This window comes from Tympanuchus pallidicinctus, unplaced genomic scaffold (genome assembly GCF_026119805.1).
Source record: "Tympanuchus pallidicinctus isolate F22 unplaced genomic scaffold, pur_lepc_1.0 scaffold23, whole genome shotgun sequence".
In the NCBI taxonomy this organism is placed as follows: domain Eukaryota; kingdom Metazoa; phylum Chordata; class Aves; order Galliformes; family Phasianidae; genus Tympanuchus; species Tympanuchus pallidicinctus.
The window spans coordinates 156,036-181,572 of NW_026294740.1; the positions used below are offsets into that span (position 1 = coordinate 156,036).

At 40.4% G+C, this 25,537-nt stretch overlaps 1 protein-coding gene across 5 annotated transcripts in view; it reads right to left on the reverse strand.

Moving 5' to 3' along the window:
- Positions 1–8,521: 8,521 nt before the first annotated feature.
- The window catches only part of GAS7 (growth arrest specific 7), a 98,239-nt gene continuing 81,223 nt past the window's right edge, over positions 8,522–25,537 (reverse strand). For 4 of the 5 annotated variants that reach the window (XM_052688176.1, XM_052688175.1, XM_052688178.1 and 1 more), the window contains 6 exons: positions 22,448–22,526; positions 19,119–19,247; positions 17,020–17,143; positions 13,652–13,731; positions 11,548–11,646; positions 8,522–10,879 (listed from right to left, as the gene is read on the reverse strand). In XM_052688176.1, coding sequence (XP_052544136.1) covers positions 10,766–10,879; positions 11,548–11,646; positions 13,652–13,731; positions 17,020–17,143; positions 19,119–19,247; positions 22,448–22,526 — 625 coding nt within the window. In that variant the 3' untranslated portion in view covers positions 8,522–10,765. Of the gene's footprint in view, positions 10,880–11,547; positions 11,647–13,651; positions 13,732–14,190; positions 16,180–17,019; positions 17,144–19,118; positions 19,248–22,447; positions 22,527–25,537 lie in introns of those variants that run through there. The other variant, XM_052688179.1, reaches the window with a different exon arrangement.

The following is a 25,537-nucleotide window of genomic DNA, read 5'->3' on the forward strand; positions in this document are numbered from 1 at the left end:
ACCACGTTGAATGGCTTTTGTCCTCCACCCAGCAGGCAAAGGTGTTGGGTGTGCTGGCATTTCCAAGACTGTAGCTCTCTGTGGTACAAAAATTGATTATCCCTTCTCCCGAGCTGCAAGCTATGGCCTACCCTTTCAGAGAATACTTGTGTTGATCCACCATTGCTCTACCCTGGGAGACTTTAACTGATGTACCTCTGCATGAAAAAAAAAAAAAGAGGATTTGGAGATAAAGGCTGAGCCGCAGCACTGGAAATACAATATGCAGTGCTGACAGTGTGCTGCTGCCCTCTGCTGACCATACCACACGTCAAGGTCGTAAAGAAAAGGATGCTGTTAGAAACATCTCCTCTTTCCTTTTTCCATTCCAAGTCAGGATACACAGCAAGACTATAAATTCTGGCAGAGAGCGAGGTGAGTCAATAAGAGAACAACGCCAAATATTAACCATCAGGCAGCTGACACATGTGGCTTCTTGTGCTTCCAGCCCTGTGTCTGCACATGCCCCATCACCAGTCCTGAGAACAGAGCTGGTGATCTCAGCACAGCTGCAGCTTCCTCAGTCTGAAACACAGTAAGGCAAAGAGACACACTGACATCCAGTGTAAGGGACAGAAAGACATTTCAAAAAACAAAACGTGCAATTTCAGAGGCAGAAATGGTCCTGAATTGTGAGGGAGAGCCAAAGGACCCCCCAGGTAATCCCAGGGCTCCCTTTGGGTAGCAAGCTGCTTGCAGGGAACTATCTGTAGGAAATCTATGCTGGGCACACCGCCTCCAATAATTTAAAAATGAACATCCAGCAACAGTTTCCTCTGTGTTCACAACAATTCTCAGAACTGTGTTGGGCCTCTTTTCTTCAATGGGGCCAGTAGTTCAAAGATGCTCCTGAAGGGGCTGGGCACATCCCACCTGGGCACATGCCCAGACACAGCAGCACAGAAAGCGTGCTGTTCTCAAGTTTACTCACAATTAAACTGCTCTGAAATTCTGCCTTCAGTAAGACCGAGACCAAAGGGCACAGGAACCACGCACAAGCAGAACGAAGGTGAAGAGCAGCACCCAGAGCAAGACCTGGCTCAAAAATCTGGAGTTTGTGCAGCTCTGATATACATATAAATATTTACAAATTTTAAGTACTCACCTGGTGAGTTCAAGATCATATTGCTCATAACAGCAAAAATGTAGACCGAACTTTACAATTAACAGGAACTACTGAAGCATTAGATAACAGTTTGAGGTATAAAGTATGCATTAGTTCCAAAAGCGTTCTGAAATAAATCCCTTCATCAATGTCCCTCCAGCTTTCTTTCTGCCTCTGAGGAATGGGAGGGTCAGAGGCTGAGTGTGAAATCCAGACTGGTGTTTTAAAATTACTACCTTGATTGCAAAATACCAGCACTGGTGTTCTTGTGCAAAACGTGTAAAAAATTCTGTGCTTCACATCTAAGTGTCACCACCTATGCCTGATGGCTGATCCTGGTCCTGCAGCACCTCTAAAGGTGCCACACCAGCACAGCAAATACATTGTTTCCTCACCTCTGGGTTCAAAGCTCTATCATATTCCTCCACACTAGAAAATACTCTTTGTTGATAAGGTGAAATGAAATCCATCACACCATGAAGAGAATTGCTAAGTACATACTGCTGTGAAAACCAAGCTTCATGTGGAACTTCCTCAGAGTCATACCTGTCTCTTCCTTTTCTGAGTGCAGAGAATTCTGCAACTACAACTACTTACCACATCCATTTTTAAGAAATTTCCTTCACTAGCACTTCCTGCGTTCCTTTTACAAACACATCATATAGCTGCAGGGCAGCACTTTGCAGGAGGGTGAGGAAAGTAAGTTTTTAGATAAGTTCAACACTGGAAGAGTTCTTAGGAGAAAACTCCACTGAGGAGTAAGAGATGTGTAGGTAATGCCTTTACTTCCAAGGCTGCTGTGTTGCTGGGAAAGTATGCTCCTGCTCTGCAGGGCTGCTGACACCTTGTTCTGTGCTGTGGTCTCCATCAGTATTACACATCAGAGACATAAGAATTTATTAGCATTTGACAACTGTCTTCTCTTCAACTAAGCTTCAAGGCACACGTGGAACCTGCAGATAAAGGACTGGGTGTACAAGACTTACAGAGCACGTAAGCCATGCGTATTTTTTCATAGTGATCAAAGTTAGTTTGCCTATTTAAGAATCAAACCTACTTAACTGCCAGTGATTTTAAAACTGGTTTCATAATAAAAATGAAATGTCAGCAACTGTACTCATCTGAATATCATGCAAAGGTCTGAAAAGGATACAAACAAACAGACTATGCCCTACTGATGTATGAATTCAAGCTTCACCATACTAGCATTAGCAAAGCAGTAAATGTGCGTATGGCACCCCAAGTGTGCTTTGATATCACTGCATTCAAAAGGTGTGTGACTTTGATAGAAGAAACACTCTAGTAAAGACAATTCCATGCTCAATACGTCTCTGTACAGTTTATTTTACAGGAGATGAGATGAGCACTGTGGTGCATATAAACCTGCAGAACAACATAGCAAAATACAGTTTAACCATATGAAGTAGTTTTACAGTAAGACAGAAAATATGTAGAGGAAATGCCTTCAACATCGAAGGACAAGATCCATAACTGACATCAAGTATCTTCCACCAAACTCTGCCAGTTCACCCAAGCTGAAGATCGGCCCCTTAAATCTTTCCTACATTGAACCCCTTCAGTTTGGCGATTTCTTCATGCACCTTTATGGAACGAAACCGATCCTATAATTTGCACAACAACCCAAGATTTACTGATTACTTAGACAGAGGCTGCATGATACATAATCTAATTTAAGGGGCCTTATCAGCCAGAATTTATGGAAAATTATAAAATATTGGTTAAGCATCTTTAAAAAGAACTCATTAGTACTGTCAAAAGACAACTTTTCAAAAAGTTTAGAAAGTATTTAGTAAATTACACAAAAAGGACCAAATAGGCAACCCTATTTTAGTAGAAAATTGTTTAACTGTAAGAGCAGTGATGTGGCCTACCTCTGAATCCCTGCTGCTGGAATGTCTGCAAAACTGTTGGGTAGAATTTTCCTTATCTTGTGCTGCCAGAAGGAAATTTAGAAGAAAAGATTTGCCCAATATTACTACCTGCTTTTTTCCACAATGGATAATCAGTTGCTGTCTGTAAAGCGTGTTCCTGCCATAGAGCAGTAACAGAGTGGCAAATGGATATCAAAATTCCTTATGCTATTTTGAAAATCTCTATCAGCACATCAAAAAATATCCAAAGGAACATGGGATTTCACATTGAGCATTCCCAAATTCAAATGACTAAAATTTTCATGTCAGGCAGATAGGAGATCCCTGAAATCATTCAGCTTTATGGACTTCCAGTACCAGACAAAATTGTTTTAAGTAGCTGCTTTAAAGAAGAGTTACGGTTTGTTTTTACAAAACAGCACTAGTTAAATCCGAAATGCCACCTTACTCAACTATTTTTATGCAGTATTCTTATTCTACTGAGACCCCGTGCTGAAGGATGTATCAGTAAATAAAGTTAGTAACTGTCCTCCAAAGCAGTTATTCTAAGTTTAATATGGCTTAACATTTCCTACTCCATTTTCAGCACTGAGAATTTATGACACCTATGTTGGACTGCAAATGATTAGTGAGATAAAGGCAGGTCTGTGGGTATGCTGATGCCCTAAGAAGAGTGCATAGTGCAGAACAAAGAAGGAGGGCTGGAAATCCTGCACAGCTCAGTGCGCACTGGCTGCTCCTGAGTTCTGGAAATTCATAGGGTGAATCTGTGTATGTTATATGGTTGTAGCAGGTACAGTTTAAATAGGCACTTCAAGGGAAACTACTGGATGAATTTTGGTAGGGTTGTGATAGAAGCCGTTGCTCAGTTATTTGTGAAATCAGTAGCCTTGAAAGACTGCATATATTCAAAATGAAGGTGTTGTGCACTCCTGAGCCTGAGTACAGCAGCTGAAAAGCTTTTGTTCTGAACGTCCACTGAGTTTGTCTCGTACGATACACCAGGGACAATTCAACTTCATGTAAGTCAAGGGAATTACATTTGAATGTTTCAAATTTATATATTTTTTTTCTGTAATTATTATGCTGTTATTATAAGACATAATTCATATTGGTCTCTGTAAGATTTTATCCATGTACAATTGTTAGAATCAGATGTTTCATTAGGCACAAAAGGTTTCTACTCTCAGGAATATGGGATTAGAAATTTAAGTCAAATTGTGCTATGGGTTGGTCCTTTCAGAAAAGATCTCCAAAAAAGAAGATGTGGCCAACAAAAAAAAAGAGTCACTACACTTCCAAGCCCAGAGGCTTGGAGGAACAATCCAAACAGAAGCCAAAATAAGCCAACAAAAAACAAGCACACCCTAAACTCAGAAAATATCCAAAAGCGTGAAGTTCAGGCAGCACATTAAAGCAAAAGAGATGTTCTGTGAGCACCTTGGAAAGTGCTGTATGTCAGTAATAGAGCTGGTGGGTACAGTAACAATGAAGAAGTACGAACTGACTGATGCACTCTTATGTGAGTAACATCTACCATTAGATAAAGTGATGGATATTATTTAAAAACAGCAGTTCTTCTCAGGAAAAGACAAGGACTTGCTGATGTGAAAGACGACACTGCCACTGTGCAACAGAAAGACTGCACATTCCAAACTCCTGGAGAACACGGACACACCAGGCTTGATGCAGTCCGGTTTACAGCCAGTTCAGTGCAGTGGCACACAACAAAACACTACTGCCAAATCCAAAAAACATTCTTCAGTCATCAGTGTGGTGTTGCCACCTACCGGATTCCTGCAGCCACAACCAGGTGCTGGCCAGAGAGCCCTTTAACAAGAAACAAACATGAGGGAACATCATTGACTTCAGGACACTAAACAAAATTCAGAGAGGAGTCTGTTACTGCAACCAGGAGGGAGATCTCAGATCTCTGAGGGAGATGAGTGCCTACTGTTGAGAAGCTCAAATTTCACTGAGGTGGCTAAATATTTTACTAGCTTCCATGTACAATGCAATGTGTCTGTGACTGTTGCCCATCCTGTTAAGCAAAGACCAGCAGGCTCCTCTGTGAACTGTCAGATGCCTTCACCACGCACTGAAGGACACCAGACAGCTCCTCCTGATCACTGTATGAGTTCAGGAGGAATGCTCAGATAGCACGAATTATTCACAGCAACACTTTGGTAACCACCAGCTCTGGGACTTCATTCTCCTATATCAATACATGCTAGTGAGCAAAAAGCCTACAGATGTTCCAGAAAGCTCAGTGATGTGCGAACAACACACTGCTCTTCCAGGACAACGAAGTCTGAACCTCATCTCTAAAAACATACCCAGCAGGCTGTACTAAATAGTGCAAAATAGTATGCTGGCTATTACAAAATAGCAAATAGCTGTGTGTTTTTTTTCTTTTCAGAATAAAGCAAACAACTGATCACACCAAGTCACATCTACTCACTCCAGGGGTGCCTTAAAGGTGCTGGTTGGGATTTTTAAGGTGCGTCATTGTGAAGGATCCACCTGGGTAAGCAATGCTCTTTTTCTGTCTGTGTGACTAAAGAAACAGAAGGTCAGAGCCTCTTTTTCACTTAATTTGGGATTTGGATCATTGGGACTGCAAAAGGAGAGCTGTCAGCCTGTGCTCCAGAGCTGTTGTGTCACTCTGCTGAGAACAGCATACAACAGCTATATTCATTAAGTACTGGATAATCTCATTTCTCAGTATTTCCCTATATATGTACTGAAAGACTAAGAAAAAAAAAAGTTTGTGCATTTCTAATCAGTAGCCTGATTTTCAAGGTCTCAGTTATCACCCATGCACACTCTCTTCACCTCTTAGAAATTTCTGAGTGCTGAGCACTTCCAAACAGAAGGCCAAAGGAAGAGGGCACATTTCTACATGAAGACTATGGAAGATCATTTCCAGCAAGTATTTGAAGGATGATGTAAAAAAGATACAAGCATAAAGACATTCTGAGAAGGTGTGGACAGTTAGGACTTTTACCAGCATGTAAATGCTTCCCGCGAATGCTTTATAGAAACCTTCTGTAAGAAAAAAAAAAAAAGAAAAAAAGAAGGTAATCTGCATGCAACTCACCACTCCAAGATAGCTATACTTGCTGTCACTACAGCACGGGGTTGCAATTAACAACAGTTAACTCTGCAACACAAAACTCAGGATGCATGAAGTGCAAACAAAAGCAGGGAACAAGTTTGTATGCTATCTGTTACACATGAAAGGAAAAATAACTTCAATATGTACTGTAGCTGTTCAACATGGAGGGAACACAGCTACTGCACAGCAGCTCAGGCAGGGCTGCAGAGGAGAAAAAGTATTCTGAGAACACAAGCAGGATTCCAATGTCTTTCAATGTTGTTACCATCTTTCAACATCTAAAAAAATAAATTAAAACCATCTCTAAAGATCTCAGTATCAAATAATAGATTTCCTAACAGAGAACAACTGCATTCTTTCAACAGAAGTCCACAGAATCATGGAACATCCTAAGTTGGATGAGAGCCACCAGGCTCAACATACAAAAGCAACTAGTATACGTGGGTTATGGACAATTGAGAATCTGCAGTAGGTTGGAAATCTGAGAATTAGGCTTTTTTGGATCTTGATTTATGAAAGCGACTGGAATCCTGGCAGTGACACAGAAGAGTGAACTTGGCTCACATGGCAAATAAGTCATCCCTTTCAGTTCATTAATTCAAACAGAAATTAGCCAGCAGCATTGGATCCAGAACTAATACTGTTAGGAAAAAAAGACCTAAAAGAATATTTCCAGGAAAGACTTTCAAAAAGGACTTCCTATTGAGTTAACAGTGCCTTGAGCCAGAAAAGAGAATTTACAGGCAGGCTGGAACAATGAATAAAATACCAGCATTCTGTTAGGAAGCTGAGGTTACAGTTGCATAAAACTTTGTTTTGACTGAGAACATTCAAAGGATTCAAACATTTGGAGCCCTCAACCTCAGACAAGAGCTCAAAAGCTCTGGCTGAAGCAGAGATCAATCACTGGGAAACCAGAGGCTTGGCAGCATGAGACCAGAATATCACTACACTACTTGGGTAGAGGAGCTGCACTGAAGGGGCAGGGCTCTGAAGCTCAGGCAGCTTCAAAAAACACCAGGGCAAGGAGGCCTACAAGATGGGAGTCAGAGGCAAATTCCCACAAACTGTACTGCACTTCTTTAGGTGAAAACAATCAATGCTGATCAACAGCCCATTTTCTGCTCTGTGACCAGGGAGCCATGTGAAGATGCAAGACAGCCACACCAAACCACAAAAAAGTGTATTATTTGCAGTGTAATAGTAAAAACTTGCATGATGTGTACTAGCCAGCCAGAAAAAGAACAAGATCACACGTGGGCTCAGGACCTATGGAGGCAAGAGACTTATTCTGCTGTTCCTATTAATCAGTCACACTGAAACATCCTCATGCTTTCACATGCATGCTGCAGCCTAACATCAAGCTTGATCTTGGTCCGGAGAAGTAAAGACTGGGAACAACTGCTTTTTCAATTTATTGGAAGATGAATAAAGAAATGCTGAAATTTCACCTGTTAGGAACAAAAACACCACTAGCAGTTTAAAAGATGAAGTCCGTTCAGAAACACCAGGTCTCCAGCACTCCCTTATTTGTTATGCCAAGATCCATCAGTCAGAGAATGCAATGGGCAAAGAATCACAGATCCCACTTTCTGCAGTGTGATACCACGAAGGTGTATCATTCCCAGGAAATAAGATGGAAACTATTTACAAGCAATAGCAAAACACTCCTAATGATTTTACCAGCTAGAAAATTATTATTAAGTCTTATTGTAAAGGAAGCATTTCACTCATTGCAGAGTAGATCCAAGTGAGAATTTGGGCAAAATAAAGGCAAGCAGCAGCTAGGTGAAGGTGCTCTCCTTATGTTTTGGAAGAAAAAAAAAATACAGCCTCCACCAAAAGAATTATCATTCTGTGCAGCTTATGCTTCCCTGCAACATTTCAAGAGGATCAAAAAGTAGAAGTAGGATCACTGTCTAGAAATAATATAATTAAAACCAAAGAAAACCAATAAACCCCAAGTCATCAGAAAATTCAAGTGAGAACTGAGAGCAGCTTAAGAACGCCTCAGAAGAGGAACCAAAATAAATTGCAGTCCTGAGAGAAACTTGTGCTAATGGACAGCATTTCCAGCCACAAACAAATAAAATAATAAATATCTGTGAAAAAAAAAAGTGAGGAAAAAATAAATTGCTAACAGAGTATTTCATATATTTAGTAAGGAGAATACCATATAAAGTGCACGACTAGCTTGTTTTTGTAATCAAACCACGAATGTGGTGATGGGTCATCAAGATTGCTCAAATTTGCAATATGGGTTAGAATACAGGGGTCAACCTTAGATACAGCTCTTAAGTATATAATTTTAGTATTGAAGTTTGGAAAGCTCACCTTGCATTTGTGGTTTAAAGAAAACAAAAAAACAAACCAAAAATACCTGCCCCCTGAAGTGCATGGAAGAGACAGCAGTACACATCAGTATGCCAGTAAGAATCATACCGAAGACAGACCGCAAAGGAATACGAAGACTGAAAAAGACAAGTTAGCAGAAAACCTCCTCATTCAAGTGGAACAGGAGGCGAGGGAAAAGTGTGTAGTCTTACGTAGCTCTGGGACTGAGCGACACTAAAACCATGTTTCAAATATCAACAAGCTGGGTGCTTCCAATACCAAGAATAAAATTACAGCTGCAAATTCTGAAGCGTGTAACAAAAGTGCAGTATAAGAGGTGTCAGCTCTAACAATCAGTAACACCAGGAACAATGATCCTAGCATACAACAGTCACAACACTGCACCTGCTGATGTGCAAAGGTTTATAAAGCTAGTGACATAGCGGAGAAAGGAGCTGAAGAGGCATTTGCAAGATGGGAATAACTCAGGTGAATAAAAGGTGACCAACCTTTTTTCTATGAATCTATACTAGTAAAGAAATGGTGGGGAAAGAAAAGGAACAACAGGAAAATGCAAGTTTGAAATGACGAGCCAGAAAAATAATCAATATTAAAAACATATTTCAGATAAGACTTCTCTATGTCTCAGCTTGTATTTGTAAAGATTAATTCTCAGAGATCTTCTCACAGCACAGTAACTTGAGATTGGTGAAGAGAAGCCTAGAAGGGCATACAGATGAGAGACAGAAGCTCCATACCAGGGAAAAAGACATGCTAACAAGATAAAAGTGGAACAAAAATGTGGATCTAAAGGAATAACACTGGAAAACAGCAGCTAACACCACAGCAGACAATGAGGAAAGGCCACAGTGGTGAGAATGAAGGTTTCACAGACTCACAGAATGGATGTGTTTGGAAAGGACCTCTAAAGATCATTTGGTCAAAACCCGCTGTTGAAGCCGAGTCACCAAGGGTGATGGTCCAAGACCATACCCAGGCTGCCTCAGAAGATCTCCAAGAGGGAAAATGTAGAACCTCTCTCTTTCTTCTGGACTTGAAGTAAGAATCTTGAGAAAGAGAAGCTGGAAAACAGATTAAGAGCAAAAATCTGAAATAACACTGGGAGAAGAAAATACCTTTTGAAAACCAGTCTCCAAACTACACAACACTCTGTACCAGGAGCTGCTCTGAATTTCTGGCAGTTCACACTATAGGAGAAACCGTTAAAAATCTGATTCAGAAATGCTGAGCACCTACATCTACATCTGATGCAGTCTAGAATCACAAGTACACGGCACCTTTGAAAATCAGGCTCTAAAAGATAAAAGTCACAATTCATCTACGCAAATTTGGTGAATAAATATAGCTAAGGGCTCTGATATTCACCTGCAGAAACCAACAAAGAGCAATTTAAATCTAGATCCCAAACAAAATGTTAGAGGGCTGTCTTTATGAGAAAACATCCTGCATAAGCAGAAAGTTTTAGAACATCTCATTTATTTCTTGCTATGCAACCTTCTTCTGTCACTGAGGGCACTCCAACAGCTAATGAGGTAGGTACAGCACAACCAAATCTTTCCTGTTAAACAACAGGGATGGTAACACTTTATAGATTGGCCTAGCACAAAAATGATGATACTGGGTTTATATATCCCTGAGAGGGAGTAAAAACAGGGAGAACAGGGGTCTTCTCCGTAGGTGTTTCCAAAGGGCCATTGTGGGAAACTATGTTGTATGAAATCAATGTACTCATACAACAGCGATGCAAGATATGTACGTTTAACTGAAGGGGGAGCCAGAAATGTTCATTGACTTGTCTGTGGTTATGAAAGCAGTCGGTGACAGGCCTGGGATTCTCGATCAGCACTTCCTTGACTCCTGCACTGTTTGGTTACCTACTTGCTGGCCGGCCAGAAGCGCACTGAGTGGTTGTTCTAACATAATATATACGATAGTCATGCAAGGGATGTAGCACAAAAGTCACAGAAGAACAGAGCTCTCTCTGTACCAGAAAGTAGATTTCTTCTGGAAGATGAGTGCAACTGGGAACTTCTGGTGGGAAGCACAAATCTATTTTCTTCACCCTGGAATGTTTGGTGCTTAAGGCTTAGCACAACAAGGACAAATTTTATGACTAAATTTAACAGACAGCCTGTACAGGCATAAATTACAAGGTGTCTGACAGAGGAACAACCTTTGCCCTATACTCTTCTGACCCCAAGAAAAAAAACATTAGCCTGGTTAATTCAGTGGGCTCATCACAACTGTAAGAACAGTCTATATTTCCATGTCCACAGGTCGAATATCTCCAGTTTTGTGTTCTTTTACCCACAGTTCCCTGTCTTTGGCAGGATCCACTTTCCGAAGCAGCTGATCCACAAGCTCTACTGTCTGAAATGAACAAAACAAGAATTAAAAAGTCAAGGGCGCATTTCAAGCAGAGACGGTCACTGCTCTCAACTGTAGAACAGCTATGAGCATGCCTATGTGACATCTGCAGATAACCAAGAACTACATGTACTTGAGCAGGTGAACAACAGCCAGGGTGGGAACCAGGCTTGCCTTGCCAAGCAAAGACAAGCTTCCTACAGCAGGCACTGGCCAGTCCATCTTCAGACTCCTACTCTGCAAACTGTATCTTGCATCAAACAAAACCGTGCATTACAGGTCAGCATAATCCACCTGCCTTTTAATATTTGAAAACTAGACAATTTTTTGAACTTTTTAAATGAAAAAATATATATGCTCACTTCTGCAACAGTGAAATTGTGTATTTTCTGTCTTTCTTTGCAAGAATAAATGACTTTGAGGCGCTAGGAGAGCTGTTAACAGCTCACGCTGGTCAAACGAATTCAAAACCCCAACAAAAAGCTGGGATCCAGTGGTATGAAATTTAAGTGGATCAGAGAGTCTTGGAGGATGAGGCTGCAGGCTGAAAGCTAACAGCTGACAACACGTAGTTTTCACATCTCCTTTTGATAGGAAGTTAGTCAGACCACAATGGGGACCATTCAACTCAGCGGCAGCAAAGACCAAAGACAAACAAGGAGCAGACTTACACTTTGGTTGAACATGTCTGTCTCATGCCGCAGCTGTGTATACTGGCAGAGATGTTGCCGAATCATCTCCACCCTTTCAACTTCTAGTCTCTCAAGCTCCTAAAGAGGAAGAAATTAAGTACACTTGTTTTGGAAGCCGAGCTTAAAGGCCCAAAGAAAGGACGATATACAAAAGTTTGCCTGTCAGTGCAATACAACCCCATGGTCATGCTTTGGAGTTGAACTCTGTGCTTGCACATTGCTCTAAATTGCTCTAAATTGCAAAGAAGCAGAGAGAGCAAGCAAAAGAATTCACTTCATCCCAATCCAAAGGACAGAAAAAAAGGCTGAATTCTTTCCAAAACTGAGACCACTCAGGGAGAGATAGGAGACATTATCTTTAGGGATACATGAGGAAATCTGTTTCTGGCAAAAAGCTTTGCATGCTATGTTGCTAGCACCAGAAGTTACAGTGAATAGATGGAGAAGCAGGTGACTGTGTTGGGATGTATGACTCAGAGGGCCTGACTATTTTTAGTCTAACCAGACCCCTAAAAGAACAGTTTTATTTGTTACAGATGATAGGCTGGGACAAGTCTCCACTGAGCTCAGCTGGCAGTGAGAGGAGCCCAGCAACATTTCAGTTATAAAGGAAGGTAGTTTCTAAAGGAAAGTAGTTTCTAAATTTCCTTCTGAATTTTTCTGCCTCCCTCCCCTCTAGGAGGCTCAATTAAGTCTGTGGAAGGGCAGCATGTCTCCTGGATTATGATTCTGCTACCGGGTTTTATAAGGATGTATATCAAGACATATTTTTACATGATCCTTAGCTTGCATGTCCCCACCAACCAAGCTGCTGAGCAGCCTCCAGGCCACGACTTCCCTCTAAAGCTAAGGAACAAACCTTTAGATTCTCCAGGAACCATAAAAAGAGAAGTAGCCAGTAGGTAGAGGGAGATGATTCTCCACCTCTACTTTGTCCTTGTGAGGCCCCATCTGTAGCACTGCGTCCAGGCCTGGGGCCCCCAGCACAAGAAGGACGTGGAGCTCTGGCAGCGGGTCCAGAGGAGGCACTGAGATGAGCAGAGGGCTGGAGCAGCTCTGTGTGAGGAAAGGTTGAGGGAACTGGGCTTGTTCAGCTTGGAGAAGAGAAGGCTCTAGGGAGACCTCATTGTGGCCTTCCAGTACTTGAAGGGAGCTTACAAGCAGAAGGTGACCAACTTTTTAGACTATCTGATAGTGACAGAACAAGGGGCAATGGTTTTAAACTGAAAGTGGGGAGATTTAGGTTAGATGTTAGGAGGACTTTTTTTATCAGAGGGTGGCAAGGCATAAGCACAGGCTGCCCAGAGGGGTTGTGGGTGCTCCATCTCTGGAGGAATTCAGACTGGGTTGGACAGGATCCTGGGCAGTCTGATCTTCTGGCTAGCAACCCTGCCCAGGCAGGAGGGTTGAAATAGGAGGGTTGCTTCTTTATTATGAGGCGTTTGATGCTTTGTTTTTGTCCAGTGAGAAAAATATTAACAAAAGATGCTTTTATTTCCCAATTTTGAAAATAATTGGCTATTGTCTAGGGAATTCTAAGGAATGACATGAGAGAGAGGAGCCCTTGTGCTGAAGTATATGCATTTCAAGGAGCACTGAAAGTAAAAGCCAGAAGAGCATTTTACCATTTTGATGACTAACCCTAAAGGTAAATGCCCTTTGGGTGAACACTGTGAGCTGTGCTGATCTTCAGAGAAGTAGAGCAATAAGAAATTAAATTCTGTCTCTTCTAAGCTGGCAATACTCATGGGAAACAAAAATTCATTAATGCTTAGTGTATTTAGTGTATGTGTTGTGTGTCTTTTCATTTTCATTTCTTTGCTCCTTGGTTATTACTTCATCCTTCTTGGGGAAAATTCCAGCATTCTGGCCTCTAAGAAGTTCTGAACTGGTTTTGAGCCTTCTGCAAAGAAATTATTTCTGCATTCTCCAAATGATGTGAGTTTTTTTCAGAACTAAGAATGCAATATACCAGTGGAGATTAATTATCTAATTCTCCCAGTGCTTTTTCCTGCAACAAGTTCAAGCTACTACAACCTGGTAATGTTATAAACTTAAGACGCTACACAGAGTTACTACATACCAGAGTGGTGGTCACCATTTCCTCAAACCACTTGGACTGGGCTTGATTGTAAAGATCCACACAACGCATCAGGTCATCTCCTGAAAAGTTCAGGACAGCAGCACATTAATTCTTTCTGGCCAATATTATGAAGCTTAGAATGAAGTTGTTTCAAATATGCATCCCAAAGTTTTGGGTTTAGTCCTGGCAGAGCTGAATACAGTTGCTGCACAATACTCATTTGGCACAATAAAAACAACTTCAATGCAGTGCATGCAATTATGTTTAGTATAAGATCAGGTGTTGGAGGTGAGGAATTAAAGTGAAATGGAATTAGAAAATTTTAAAAGGAAAATATGAACACTAAGTAATATTTTACAAAATAAACTGAACTATGAAAGTTACTACAGTTAAATTAAAGCTGGTCATAGACAGAAAACTGTACCAGAAAAAACAAAATAATTAAAATTGGAAATTAATACTAATGAGTCATGGAACTATGGGACAGTAACCCTAGTTATCCTATAGCAGAATAGTAGCTAAGACTGCATAGTCTTGCGCAGTCTATAACTTGTTTTCCTGAAGATGCATAATTCCAGTCCATGCTTCCTTTCTTGTCCAGGGCAGTACCACAATAAGGCGCAATTAGTGCAATTTTTCCTCCGTTGCAGCACTCTGTTCTGATATAGAGGGTAATGCAGGTAGGAAATCTGTCACTTTCAGATACTACTGCTTTCTGGCTAGTAAATTCTCTTTCTTAGTTATGTCTTCACAAATGGTTTAATGACTTAGTCTGGAATTCAAATTCTTACTGTTCTTTTAGGTGCAAAAATATTTTTATACACAAAACAGGGCAGAATAAAGAACTGTGAATGGGATAATATAGATCAAGCAAGTGTCAAATAAGTAAATCCATCTAAAAATCTTGCACAGACTCAATATTTAGGGAGACAACCAAAGTCTATTAAAAAACAAAAAATCAAAAAATGCACTGAGATTTCAGGACTTAAAGGCTAAGCTTTCAGGAACACTGTGTGTGCTCCAGGAGACTCCCTAGGTATCAAACTGGATATTCTTCACCTACCTCAGTAAAGCTGAGAGACTACACAGCCAGGAACATGAAAGTCACAAAGCACATGACGTGAAAGCAACATTACTTGTTAGTAACATGGCATTGTAGAAAGGGTGTAGTTTTAAGGAGCATCTGAAAATCTCAAGTCATACATCCACTTGCAGCTTGCCTAAGTTCAAAGCCAGATCAGTAACACTGCATGCATCACACGCACCTCAGCTGGGCTGCTGCGTAGCCATATGTGTGGGACGAGGCAAGTCCTCCCACTTCCATGCACTGCAACAGTGGCATAAAGTCTGGTACAGTGATGGGGGGACTCAAGCCAAACTACTGGTTACTCCTATCTGACCTTCAGCTATCCCTTGTTTGTTCAGTAAACAATTAGTAAATAACTATACAAACAATTTCCGATGATCAAAGCAAACAGAAGTTGTGAATTTTCAGGTGGACAAACTAACAACATTGACCAAACAGTCTCCTATCACCAATGAAGCATTTGTTCCTCCTCAAATGGTTCTCTGTATACACGAACTGCAAATGACTCTTACTAGTGTCATCAAGACCCACACAGGCTGAGAAAGCTCAGAGTTTTAGTACTGTGAAGGACCACTCTACCACAGGACAGACTGTGAAGTGATGAACTATGGAAACCACAGTTAAAATGCATTTGTAGTAATGTTACTAACAGTACTGCATAGGTCAGCTTTACAGGTCTCAAGAAAGACAGTTTCTAATGGATCCCATGAAAGTGATTTGAGTCTCTGTAAAAAGCATGCACAAATATAATCAAGTAAGTGTTGTCTTCACTACAATGTAACACGCACTACTATATCCTCAGCATGTGTTGAACAGAAATCATTTTAATTGCTTAATTAACAGAAGAAAAAAAAAAGTTTACTTTCAAAGAGGTAGGCAGCATAGCAAGCACCCACACCATTGTGGGTAACTGATTCAGTGAGTAACCAAGGAAGGAACTACAATTTAAGGAAGAAACTTCCCCAGCTGAGCAAAGATCTGTAACTACCTTTGACAGGAACTTCAGAAAAGCCGAAAATTCGAACACTGTACCCCAAGCAACTCTGTAAATAGAATCAGTTCTATGGGCCTTAATCTTGTAAGTACTCATGACCCTTAGAAAAAGAATAAAAGCTAAGACTGCACTTAGTTTGAGCTGTAAACAGCACTGTTTTAGCCAGAAATTGAGAAAAAAGTTGTACTGTGGGGTGGGTCATGCTACCTTCATCACTTATAAGTGATGTGTAGAGAGGAAGCCTGCAGTGAGCCCCTCTGAGATCTCCGGGGCTAACAGATCTTTGGTATAATATTTGAGCATACCTGAAAAAGTGTGAATTTGCAGATCCATAATCACACCAAGGAAAGCCCCGGACTCCTTGCTGCCATCTGGATGCCCTAGCTGATAGGTGGAATCAGGCTCCTTCTTTCTTGTTCTTCCTCTGGACCCATAAAACTTGCCTTCCTGGTTGCACAGTAACCCAGCTTCAACAGGAGCGATGCAGAGTAATCTTACCCCAGAGCACCCCATAATTTGCTTACACTTCTTTGTGGTTGGAGAGCTGTGTGTTTAGACCTCTGATTTGAGAGAGCCTAAACCATAGATCTGCTGCCTTCTAGGCAAGCACCAGCCTGCTACATGAGTGGCAATAGGTCTTGTGCTGGCAGATTTTTCAGCTGAACTAAGTACAACCTGAATAAGTCACAAACCTATTTTGAAAACCCTAAGAAACTTAAAAACGGAGGGGTCAGATGGGAGACAGGCATCTCATTATCTCAGCACCACCAACATGAAGGCACAACTCAAGCGTTTCTGTCTGAAACTAAAGCACATAAGCAGGCTAACTACACTGAAACTGGACACTAATTCCATTTCAAAGACACTTCAGGCTATGACAAATTTCTTTAACTCCCACTTATAAAGTTTAACAAACACTTACCTCAGCACAACTTTACAAAACACAAGTACAGTTCTACAAAACACTCTCCTTTTAGTTCAGTTATCAAAATCATCAATCATTTCCTGATGTCATATTAGAAAAACCTGACTGTTTTTTCCTTTGAAAAGAATTCCCTGCTTCTAAGGTTCATTGTGGGAGAGATGGACTAGATGACCTTTAATGGTCCCTTCTGATTCAAATGATTTTATGATTCATTTCTAGATTTCACTGCTGCAGTCTTAAAAACATGAAACACGTGGATGGACGGATGAGCAGTTAGATCCCAGTTATCCACACCACGATCTCCTAGCTGGTTCCCCAGTGCTGCACTTACCTCCCACTGGCTTACAACTGCAGGTACTCACCTGCCTGAGTAGACTTCCGCCTTGCCTTTTTAATTTCCTCTTCTGTCTTGTTGCTGAGCTTCACCTCCAGCTGCTGTGTTTTCATTTCCAGATCCTTCTGTCTCTCTGTCAAGGCTTTCCGGGCCTTGGAGTAATTAAAGGTCATATTGTTTACATGAAAATAGCTTCCACCTGCTTTCAGCCCTCAATGACTTTTTCATGCATGTGTCAGTAAGAAGTCAGGGATTTTACGTAAAACTGGGCTCTAACTGGCATTCAAGTTCCTAGGACATCATATGGTGTTCAGGGAAGGGTCCTACCACCATACAGAATTTTTCACTGATGAAACTGCAAAATCATCTGGACTTTCAGGTCACTGTCTATCTGCCTCACTGTACCAAAAGGCATCATCAGATTGTAATGTTCCCTATAACTTTTTCACTCTTTCTGGAACAAAGAGGAGCTGAAACTTCTTCCAAATCTCTTAAGCAGATACCTCTTACATATGCTTTTTTCAGTACAAATTGAAGAATTTCAATTACATTATAGAATTTATTTTCAACTACTTTCTAGTTTCAATATACATTTATCAGCAACTTTAACAACAGGAAATTTTAGACTTGCTTTAGAAAAACTAATTCAGGTCAGAGACAACAATAGTTCATAACATAGAAATCAATAACCTGAGACCTGTTTACAACTGATTACTTAAATCACCTTAAATTTCTTCAAGGTTTTAAGACCTGATTTATCAGTGTAATTACTTAAGTTATACAGGTAAATCAGCAAATTGTCTGAACAAGTAATCCAATACCTATGCAAGTTGTCTTCTCATTTGCTGAAGTTGCCTAAATACATAAGGAAAACTTGTTCTGCCTCAACTGTTCTGCTTGTTACAAAATAGGTCATGTTGTTCTTTCTCAAGTTAGAGTGCCAAAAACTAAATTTGGATGATCTGTTATCACCTTGCAGTTCTCCCACATCACACCTGAGAGTAACTTAAGATGCTCTCAAAGCACTGCCTGAATTTTTCATTTCAGTGTTATAGATATAGGCTTAGTTTGGCAGGTCACAAGAGGGAGCTACAGGAAAGCAATCTGGTGAGAAGCAATGTGCTTCATCTGGCAAACTGCAGACACAGCTTTTTTTTTTTTTTCTTTACCATTCTTTATTCTCAAGTCTGTTTATTCTGATTCACCCTTTTCAATCTTTCTACTGTCTTCTGATTCACCTTTTTCAATACCCCTACTGAAGTCTAAAGAAAAGTGCTTTCTCTGAATATATGCAGTCTAATAATCTTGTCTGTCCTGCCACAATTTTGCCCTTGAGCAAACTTTCTGATACGCACTCTGATCATAAATGGAAGTCCACACAACCTCCTGGGTTAACTGAGTGATGTTTTTCTTTCCACCCGAGAGCATACCCGAGTCATACCCGAGAGCATGCTGGGTGAAGATACCGTGACAAAGAACCACACAATGTAGCCCAAATATCTTGGCAGCTGAGCTTACTTCCCAACAGCTACTTACAAGAAACCTCTTTTCATAGGCACAGCTCTATAATCATGATCTCAGCTACCTACTGGATGCTTATGTTAAAACAGTACCTGAAACTAGGGTGCTGCTGTTTGCTGTGACACAGAAAACTAATACTGGGAGAGTGTCTGCAAACTGCTGTGCCAAGTTTGAGCTAACTTTTTTGACCATCTGCTTCTATTGTCCAAGAGGATACTGAAGTGGATGAGCTTTTGGCCTTAGCTGTTCTAATGCAGTGTCTCTTAGATTTTGAGGGCAATACATTTGATTTCTGGACACATATGAGCTAAGAATATTTCTACCAAATATGTCAGAAATAAGTTATCGCAAACTGAAAAAGAGCAGATGCAACAAAAAGCTAACTCAGCAGTAACACAGGAGCACTGGCTACAACTCTTAGCTTCCCAAAATTCAGCTAAGTAGCAAACCACATCTGGAACCCAGTAAAGCATAACCAGTAGCAGAAAGCACTCAGCAGAAATCTTTGTGGCTCCTTGTGATAGAACAGAATCTTTTCATGGGGCAGCTGTTTTTGTGTTCCAGACAGCAGCATCTCAAACTCTCCAGTTTGTTCTCCACTCCCACCTTTTCAACAGCTGCATAGCGGCTGGCCAGCTGCTTCCTTAAGTCTGCAATATGGTGGTCACACTTCTTCATGTCTTTCTTAAAGTTCTCTCTGAAGTTGAGCAGGGGTTTCTCTACCTCACTCTGAAGCTGATAAAAAAAAAAAAGGAAAATGGTATTAATGAAGAGTTCAGCAGTAATTCCTGGCTTTTCTGCTGATCAGAGATCAAGACAGAGTAAACAATACAAGCACTGCAGACACAGGTAGTACTGTACTAAAACATTTCTCTTGCCCAAGTCAGCTCTGAGTGATGCTACTACAAACATCATCTCCTCAAAGGACAGCTCTGCTAAGAGAATATTTACTGAGGGAAGCAGAAAGACATACATTTTGCTTTCCTCTTTCTCTGTTAAATCCTCTCTTCTCTTGCATGTAAGATCAAACTTCATGCAGTAGCATGCAGTGCTCCAATTCTGATGTAACTGATGCAATTTACACACCCAAAGAACACAAACAAAACCCGCTAACCCTGACTGCAGTGAAGTGACTCAACACAGTGAGGTTACATGTCTGTATGTACTGGGAAAAGGGATCCATTAATGGCCCATTTTATCTATTTATTTCTGCTAGGTGCAAGGGAGCCTAAAGAGAAGCAAGTCTCAGCAGTTAGCTGAGTCCCTTCAAATAATGGTAAGAAAACCACTGTGAAATGGACTCAGGAAAGACCCACTGAGACCACACCTGTGACTACAAGTACAGGCACTTAGCTCTTACAATCCAGACTTTACAGTCAGTAATTCTCAATTCTGCATCCCATTGCTCTGTAACTTTCTCATACATATACATGGCCTTGATTTTTTTTGGAAATGCACTCAGAAGGGATAAGGACATTTCACCCTCCCAGAAGCAACCCAATACTTTTTTTTCTATCATCCTTCCAGTGCAGGTGCCGGGCTCTGCTTATGCAGCTGAGTTTGGTCCTCAGTCACTTCTCATGGACCAGCGGAGCATAATTAAGTAGTTCTTAAAACCAAGTATTTTTTGCTTTCCTGTAGAACTATTTTAATGGAGGAAGACATTTCATTCGAGTTCAGTACAGCCTTTTGACAGAGAGATGCTACAGAGATAGCCTAGGCCACAAAGCACTTACTAGAGAAGTTAATAAAGCTGACGTTGATAAGGCAGCTGGAGAGTAGCACCAACGTGATTTAATATTGCCTGCAATTACTTGGAAGTCAAAGAGCCAAATTCTTCTTTGTAGGGCCAGGCAATATCACAACAGAGAATTTGTAGCCATTCTATCTTTGGAAGGTTCAGACAGAATATTGTTTTTAAAACATATCATAAGAATGGTAGTGGAAAATTGGTACAGAATGAACAGAGAGGTTGTGAAATTTCTATCCTTAAAAGGTACTCAAGATTTTGCCAGACAAAGATGTAGCTGACTTGATCCACTGTGGTTGATAACGTTTCTCTCAATGGGAATTTGGACAGGAAAATTCCAGACAATATTTTTATGACCCTCTAGATATGATGACCCTAGACAAGCTAATAAAGAGCTGTTCGCAGCTTTGTGGTCCAGCTCACCTGTACAAGCTCAGTACCTGAGGTACGAATGCATATCTGTGCCAGTAGCATTTCCACTGCTGAATGAAAATAAGAACTGACACAGAGAGAATTTCTGCATTGGTTCAGTTGCAACTGAAGAGGCAACGTATTATAATTGATAGAGATGTCTGTGTGCAAACGAGTTTGAATTAGCTGAATAGTCAGAGAGCCCTTCAGATCCCTCCATCAATAAATGAGTTAACCTGAGCAAACAATCCAAGATGAGTCAATCAGCCTTGGTAAGAAAGACAGAAACCTGACTCATCTGATCCAAACAAGCATTGCTGTAAAAACCCTCAAGAAAATCCCCAGAGCCAGAGAAAGGAAACAGAAGAAATTTCAGTAATCATCCTTGACCAACAGAAAGTTAAGGTTTTTATTACATGCATTTAATAATGAGATTGGAAAATTCTGAGATCCCCAAAACAATGGGAAATGCATCAAGAGGCTCAAAATGCAAGCAAGTAAACTCTCACCATTTTTGTGTGCTGGACATTAGAGAAGACTTCTCAGTGACAGCAGTTATCTGCTCCGTCAGCACTATTTCCAGAATGGCTGGTAAAATACCACCATAACCAGACCAGTCCATCATTACTTAAACTATGGTACATGCACATCTTCTCTTCTAGAGCGGAACTCACCTCCTGGAGCTCAATGAAAGATAATCAACTGGAGAAGTGCTTCAATCCCATGACAGCCTTCATGAAGAATAGATATATGCACCTGTGTGCGTGTACCTACAATTGCCATTCCAGTCTCTACATGTATCACTAATGCCATAACACCACACTTACTGAATGCCCCAAGAGCAGTCACCATCTCCAATGTATTTGCAATCCCTCCTCATGTGACAGCATCTTCACTGTCAGGTTTAGTTTTGATTACTCTTGGTGTGCCCTGCATTGTGCCAGCACTGATGATGGATTTTGTTTATCAATAAGAAATGCAATTACTACTTTTAAGATTCTTTTTCTGAACATAACAGCAATAATCAGTATTTTTAGAAACATCATGTTAATGAAAGAAAGCTGGAGTTAGGAAAAAGCAGTTAAAGGATCAGTGTTGAGTTCAGAGGATGCTGCAGGAGCTTCTGTGGAGGATTTAGGAGCAGCAAAACAATAAAAGAATCCTATTCACTGCTTGACTACATTTACATGTCAATCAGGGTGCACCTCCTCCCATTGGAGATCAATTTGGGAGACCAATAGGGAGCAAAAAGTATTTCACTAATTACAACCTTGAAGTAGAAGTTTGAAGCAGAGCAGTGGGTTACCAGGGCAGCAGTTGGTTGCCTGAGTAACTTCTGCATAATCACTTACTGCAGAACTATAATGTTCTTTCAGAACACGGCTGTTGTACTTAGATATGTGCATCTATATTAAACTTGATCACCCACAGAGGTGAACAATTTAACAGGATGCAAGCGTATGTCACATGTGGTGGGAAAAAAACAGATCATATTGTACAAGCAACAGTTTGCATAAGAAGTCTTCTTGGGCACTACTGGAGAGAAGACCTGAGAATAACACAAAGTTCCCACTGCCCTTTTCAAAAAGGCTAACAATATGAACAAGTCATAGTCCTGGTTCTCTTCCTTGCAGACAGGTAAAGCAGGTTCTTGGTGAGAAACCGAACAGTATTATTTTTGTTTCTTCCTCTAGAGAAGTAATCTGTACAAACTCAAGGCAAGTCATCAACTAGAGGGCAAAGATTTTTGCAACAAGGAAAACAAGCCATTTACCTTAGAAGAAAATTTGAGATGAACCTCTGCTTCATCAGCGAGACTCTTCTTCAGCTGAGCCCAAGCCTCTCCCAGTGTGCTGGAAAAACACAGCATAGCAACGATCAGTGCAGTTTTCTGAACATCCTTACATCAAGACTGATCAGGCAGTTTCATATGACACAACAAAGATTTGTAGCATACCATGCTCTGGAAAATCATGGAACAGCGACAGCAGAAATCTCTGAAGATAACTGGTCTCTTTGACCAACTAATCACATTTGCAGTGTATGTGGAAGACCTCTGAAAAGTGTTCATAATCACCTCCAGTTGCAGAGATAAGATACTCTGCTATCTGATCCTTAAAATTTTAAACACATATTTATCCAACATTTATTAACTTTTTTTCTTTTTTTATAATTAAAACAGATTTTCAAAAGTGCATTTTTTCCTTTCTCTTCTACCTCAAACACCGAGTTGGTGAGCAAGTAATTCTAATTTTCTGTGCAGAAGCTGTTAAGTATTTGAAAAATATTAGGCCCTTTCTCCCATCTTCTTTTTCTTTTAGACACGTTATTTTCTAGACAGTGCAATTTTAGGTACAATCCTCTATACCACAGATGTCCAACCTTCTGGTTTGCCTGGGCCACAGTAAGTGAAGATTGTCTTTGCCGCATACAAAATATATAGTATAGCTACTGTATATAAGTAACAATTTCTTTTAATATTTTTCATTAAAACAAAGACAAAAAAAAAAAAAAAAGGAGGGGGGGGAGGGGGCAACAGAACTATAAGACCAGTAGGATATTTGACCTTGCTTTTGTGAACCTAATGCATCAGTCTGGTTTGATGGAAGTGGTTGAAATCTTAATGAGTCTGATAGGCATCCAAAGATGCCTATCAGAGATTTTTTTTATCTAATTTTACTCTTCCTGAAAACATCTGTTCACAAATGTACCTACACTGTCAAAAACACTTATTGGGGAGATTGAGATTGGATATAAAGAAAAAGTTTTTTACAACAAGGGGGTGAGGCACTGGCACAGGTTGCCCAAAGATGTGGTGGATGCCCAGTCCTTGGAGACATTCAAGGTCAGGCTGGACCAGGCTCTGAGCATCTGATCTAGCTGTAGGTGTCTCTGTTCATTGCAGGAGTGTTGGATAAGATGACACCTAAAGTCCCTTCCAGCTCTAAGGATTCTGTAGTTTTCTACAATTCTACAGAAGTGATGATATGAATGAGGTGTGACTGTGAAGTAAGAGATATCTTTCTCTGGGAAGACAGATAAAGTCCAATAAGAGTCATGACCAAATCCGATATGAAAGCTAGGCTTCATATTTTTTGCTGTTCATAGGACTGTGGAGTCATTAGCCAATGTATGAAAATGTACGAAATGATTTTTCATAACTTCAGCTTGCCATAATTTTTCATTTTGAACATTGTCATGGTTAGAAATGTAGCACAGATAAGTTGATTTCCGCCACAAAGACACATGTTTGACTCATTTGAATGAGTAGTCAGATCCACCAGAAAGCTGAACCTGTGAGCTGTTCTTCATCTTCAAGTTCTGGCACAAGTTTTCCTTCGGATTCCATGGATGATTTGGTTTCATTTCACAAACGATAAAATCCTGTTGGCATTTTACCTCTTTCCTTCAGAGAGGAAATGATGATCCCACAATGAGCATCCGCACTTCTAAGGAACTCCTGGGATTAGTAATTATTCAGTCCCCTGAACTTCGTGAAATTCACAGCTCTCATGATAATGTAAAGTGTACGACACGTGGCTCTCAGTCACACCATGTTTGTGTGGCAGGCCCCAGAGGTGGGTCAGCCCTGCACCTTGCCCTCACCTGCACAGAGTTCCACTGTCACCTACAGTCTGTACTTGAGCTACGTGCAACCAACTCATGACAAATATTGCTAAAAATCACATGATAATGCTAAATGTTCATGATCTTACGAGGCTGCCCAGGGTTGTGTGTGGTCCACAGGCTGGACATGCCTTCATTAGACCCTCTCCAACAGCCCAGATTCCTCTTAATGTGTCATAACAAAAGTTACATCATCTTCCAGTTGCTAAACTGGTTACACACTATCTTGTATCAGACACTCTTCTGCAGATCTCAATGCAATTGCTTTTTTAGACAACAGCATGAAGTTGTTGATGAATAAGCTTGTGATTCAGTATAAACAGATCCTTCTCCCACAAACTGTTATGTAACTGTATCTTTCACATCCTTGTGGAAGCATAAAACCTGCTACTTTTTCCTTACTGAAATGAATTTCAATTTGTTTCTTCCGCTCATTTCTCTAGTTTATCAAAATCATTCTGAAATGCAATCTTTTCTACAAATTTTACGTCAGCCCTCCTAAATTTGCCTCATCTGTGATTTTAATAAACCCATTCTTTTTTCTATCACAAATCATTAATGAATATATTGAAAAAAAATCTAGACTTGAGACAAAATTTGTGGACTCTCAATCTATAGCTACTCACACAGCTAAGTGCTAAGTATGATTTCTTCCCCAGTTTTGAACATCAGCCTTTCGCCCATTTTTCTTGCCTGCCTACAAGAACCTCCCACTGTCAAAAGCTACACCAAATTAACAGCTATGGTGCTGATTCCTTCTTCCAAAGGGCCTGTTATTCTCATACTGGAGGTATTTGGGTTGTTTGACATCATTGGTTCTGCATTTATCCACAATAATTGCTCATCACTTTGTTTTCCACTAAGTACTTTTAGAAAGCTTGACTGCTTGTTCCATCACTTTCTCAAGGTTATATAAAGCTGACTGATCCACAATTTCACAGCTCCTTCTCTCTCTCTCCCTCAACTCCTTTTCATATTTACACATCCCTAGTAGCCTTAAAAATTCCCCATCATCTGTAATTTTAAAATAAAGATCTGTAAACTCTTAACGTTGCTCCAGTGAGTTGAGTCCTCTCAAACATGGTGGGAAAATAATAATAATATATATTACTGTATATAATATACTATATATATATATGTATATAAAACTATAATGCAGCAATATTATATATACATATGTATATATATTTACAAAACATAATTGCTCACCACTTGCAGACCAATGTTCAGCCAGTCC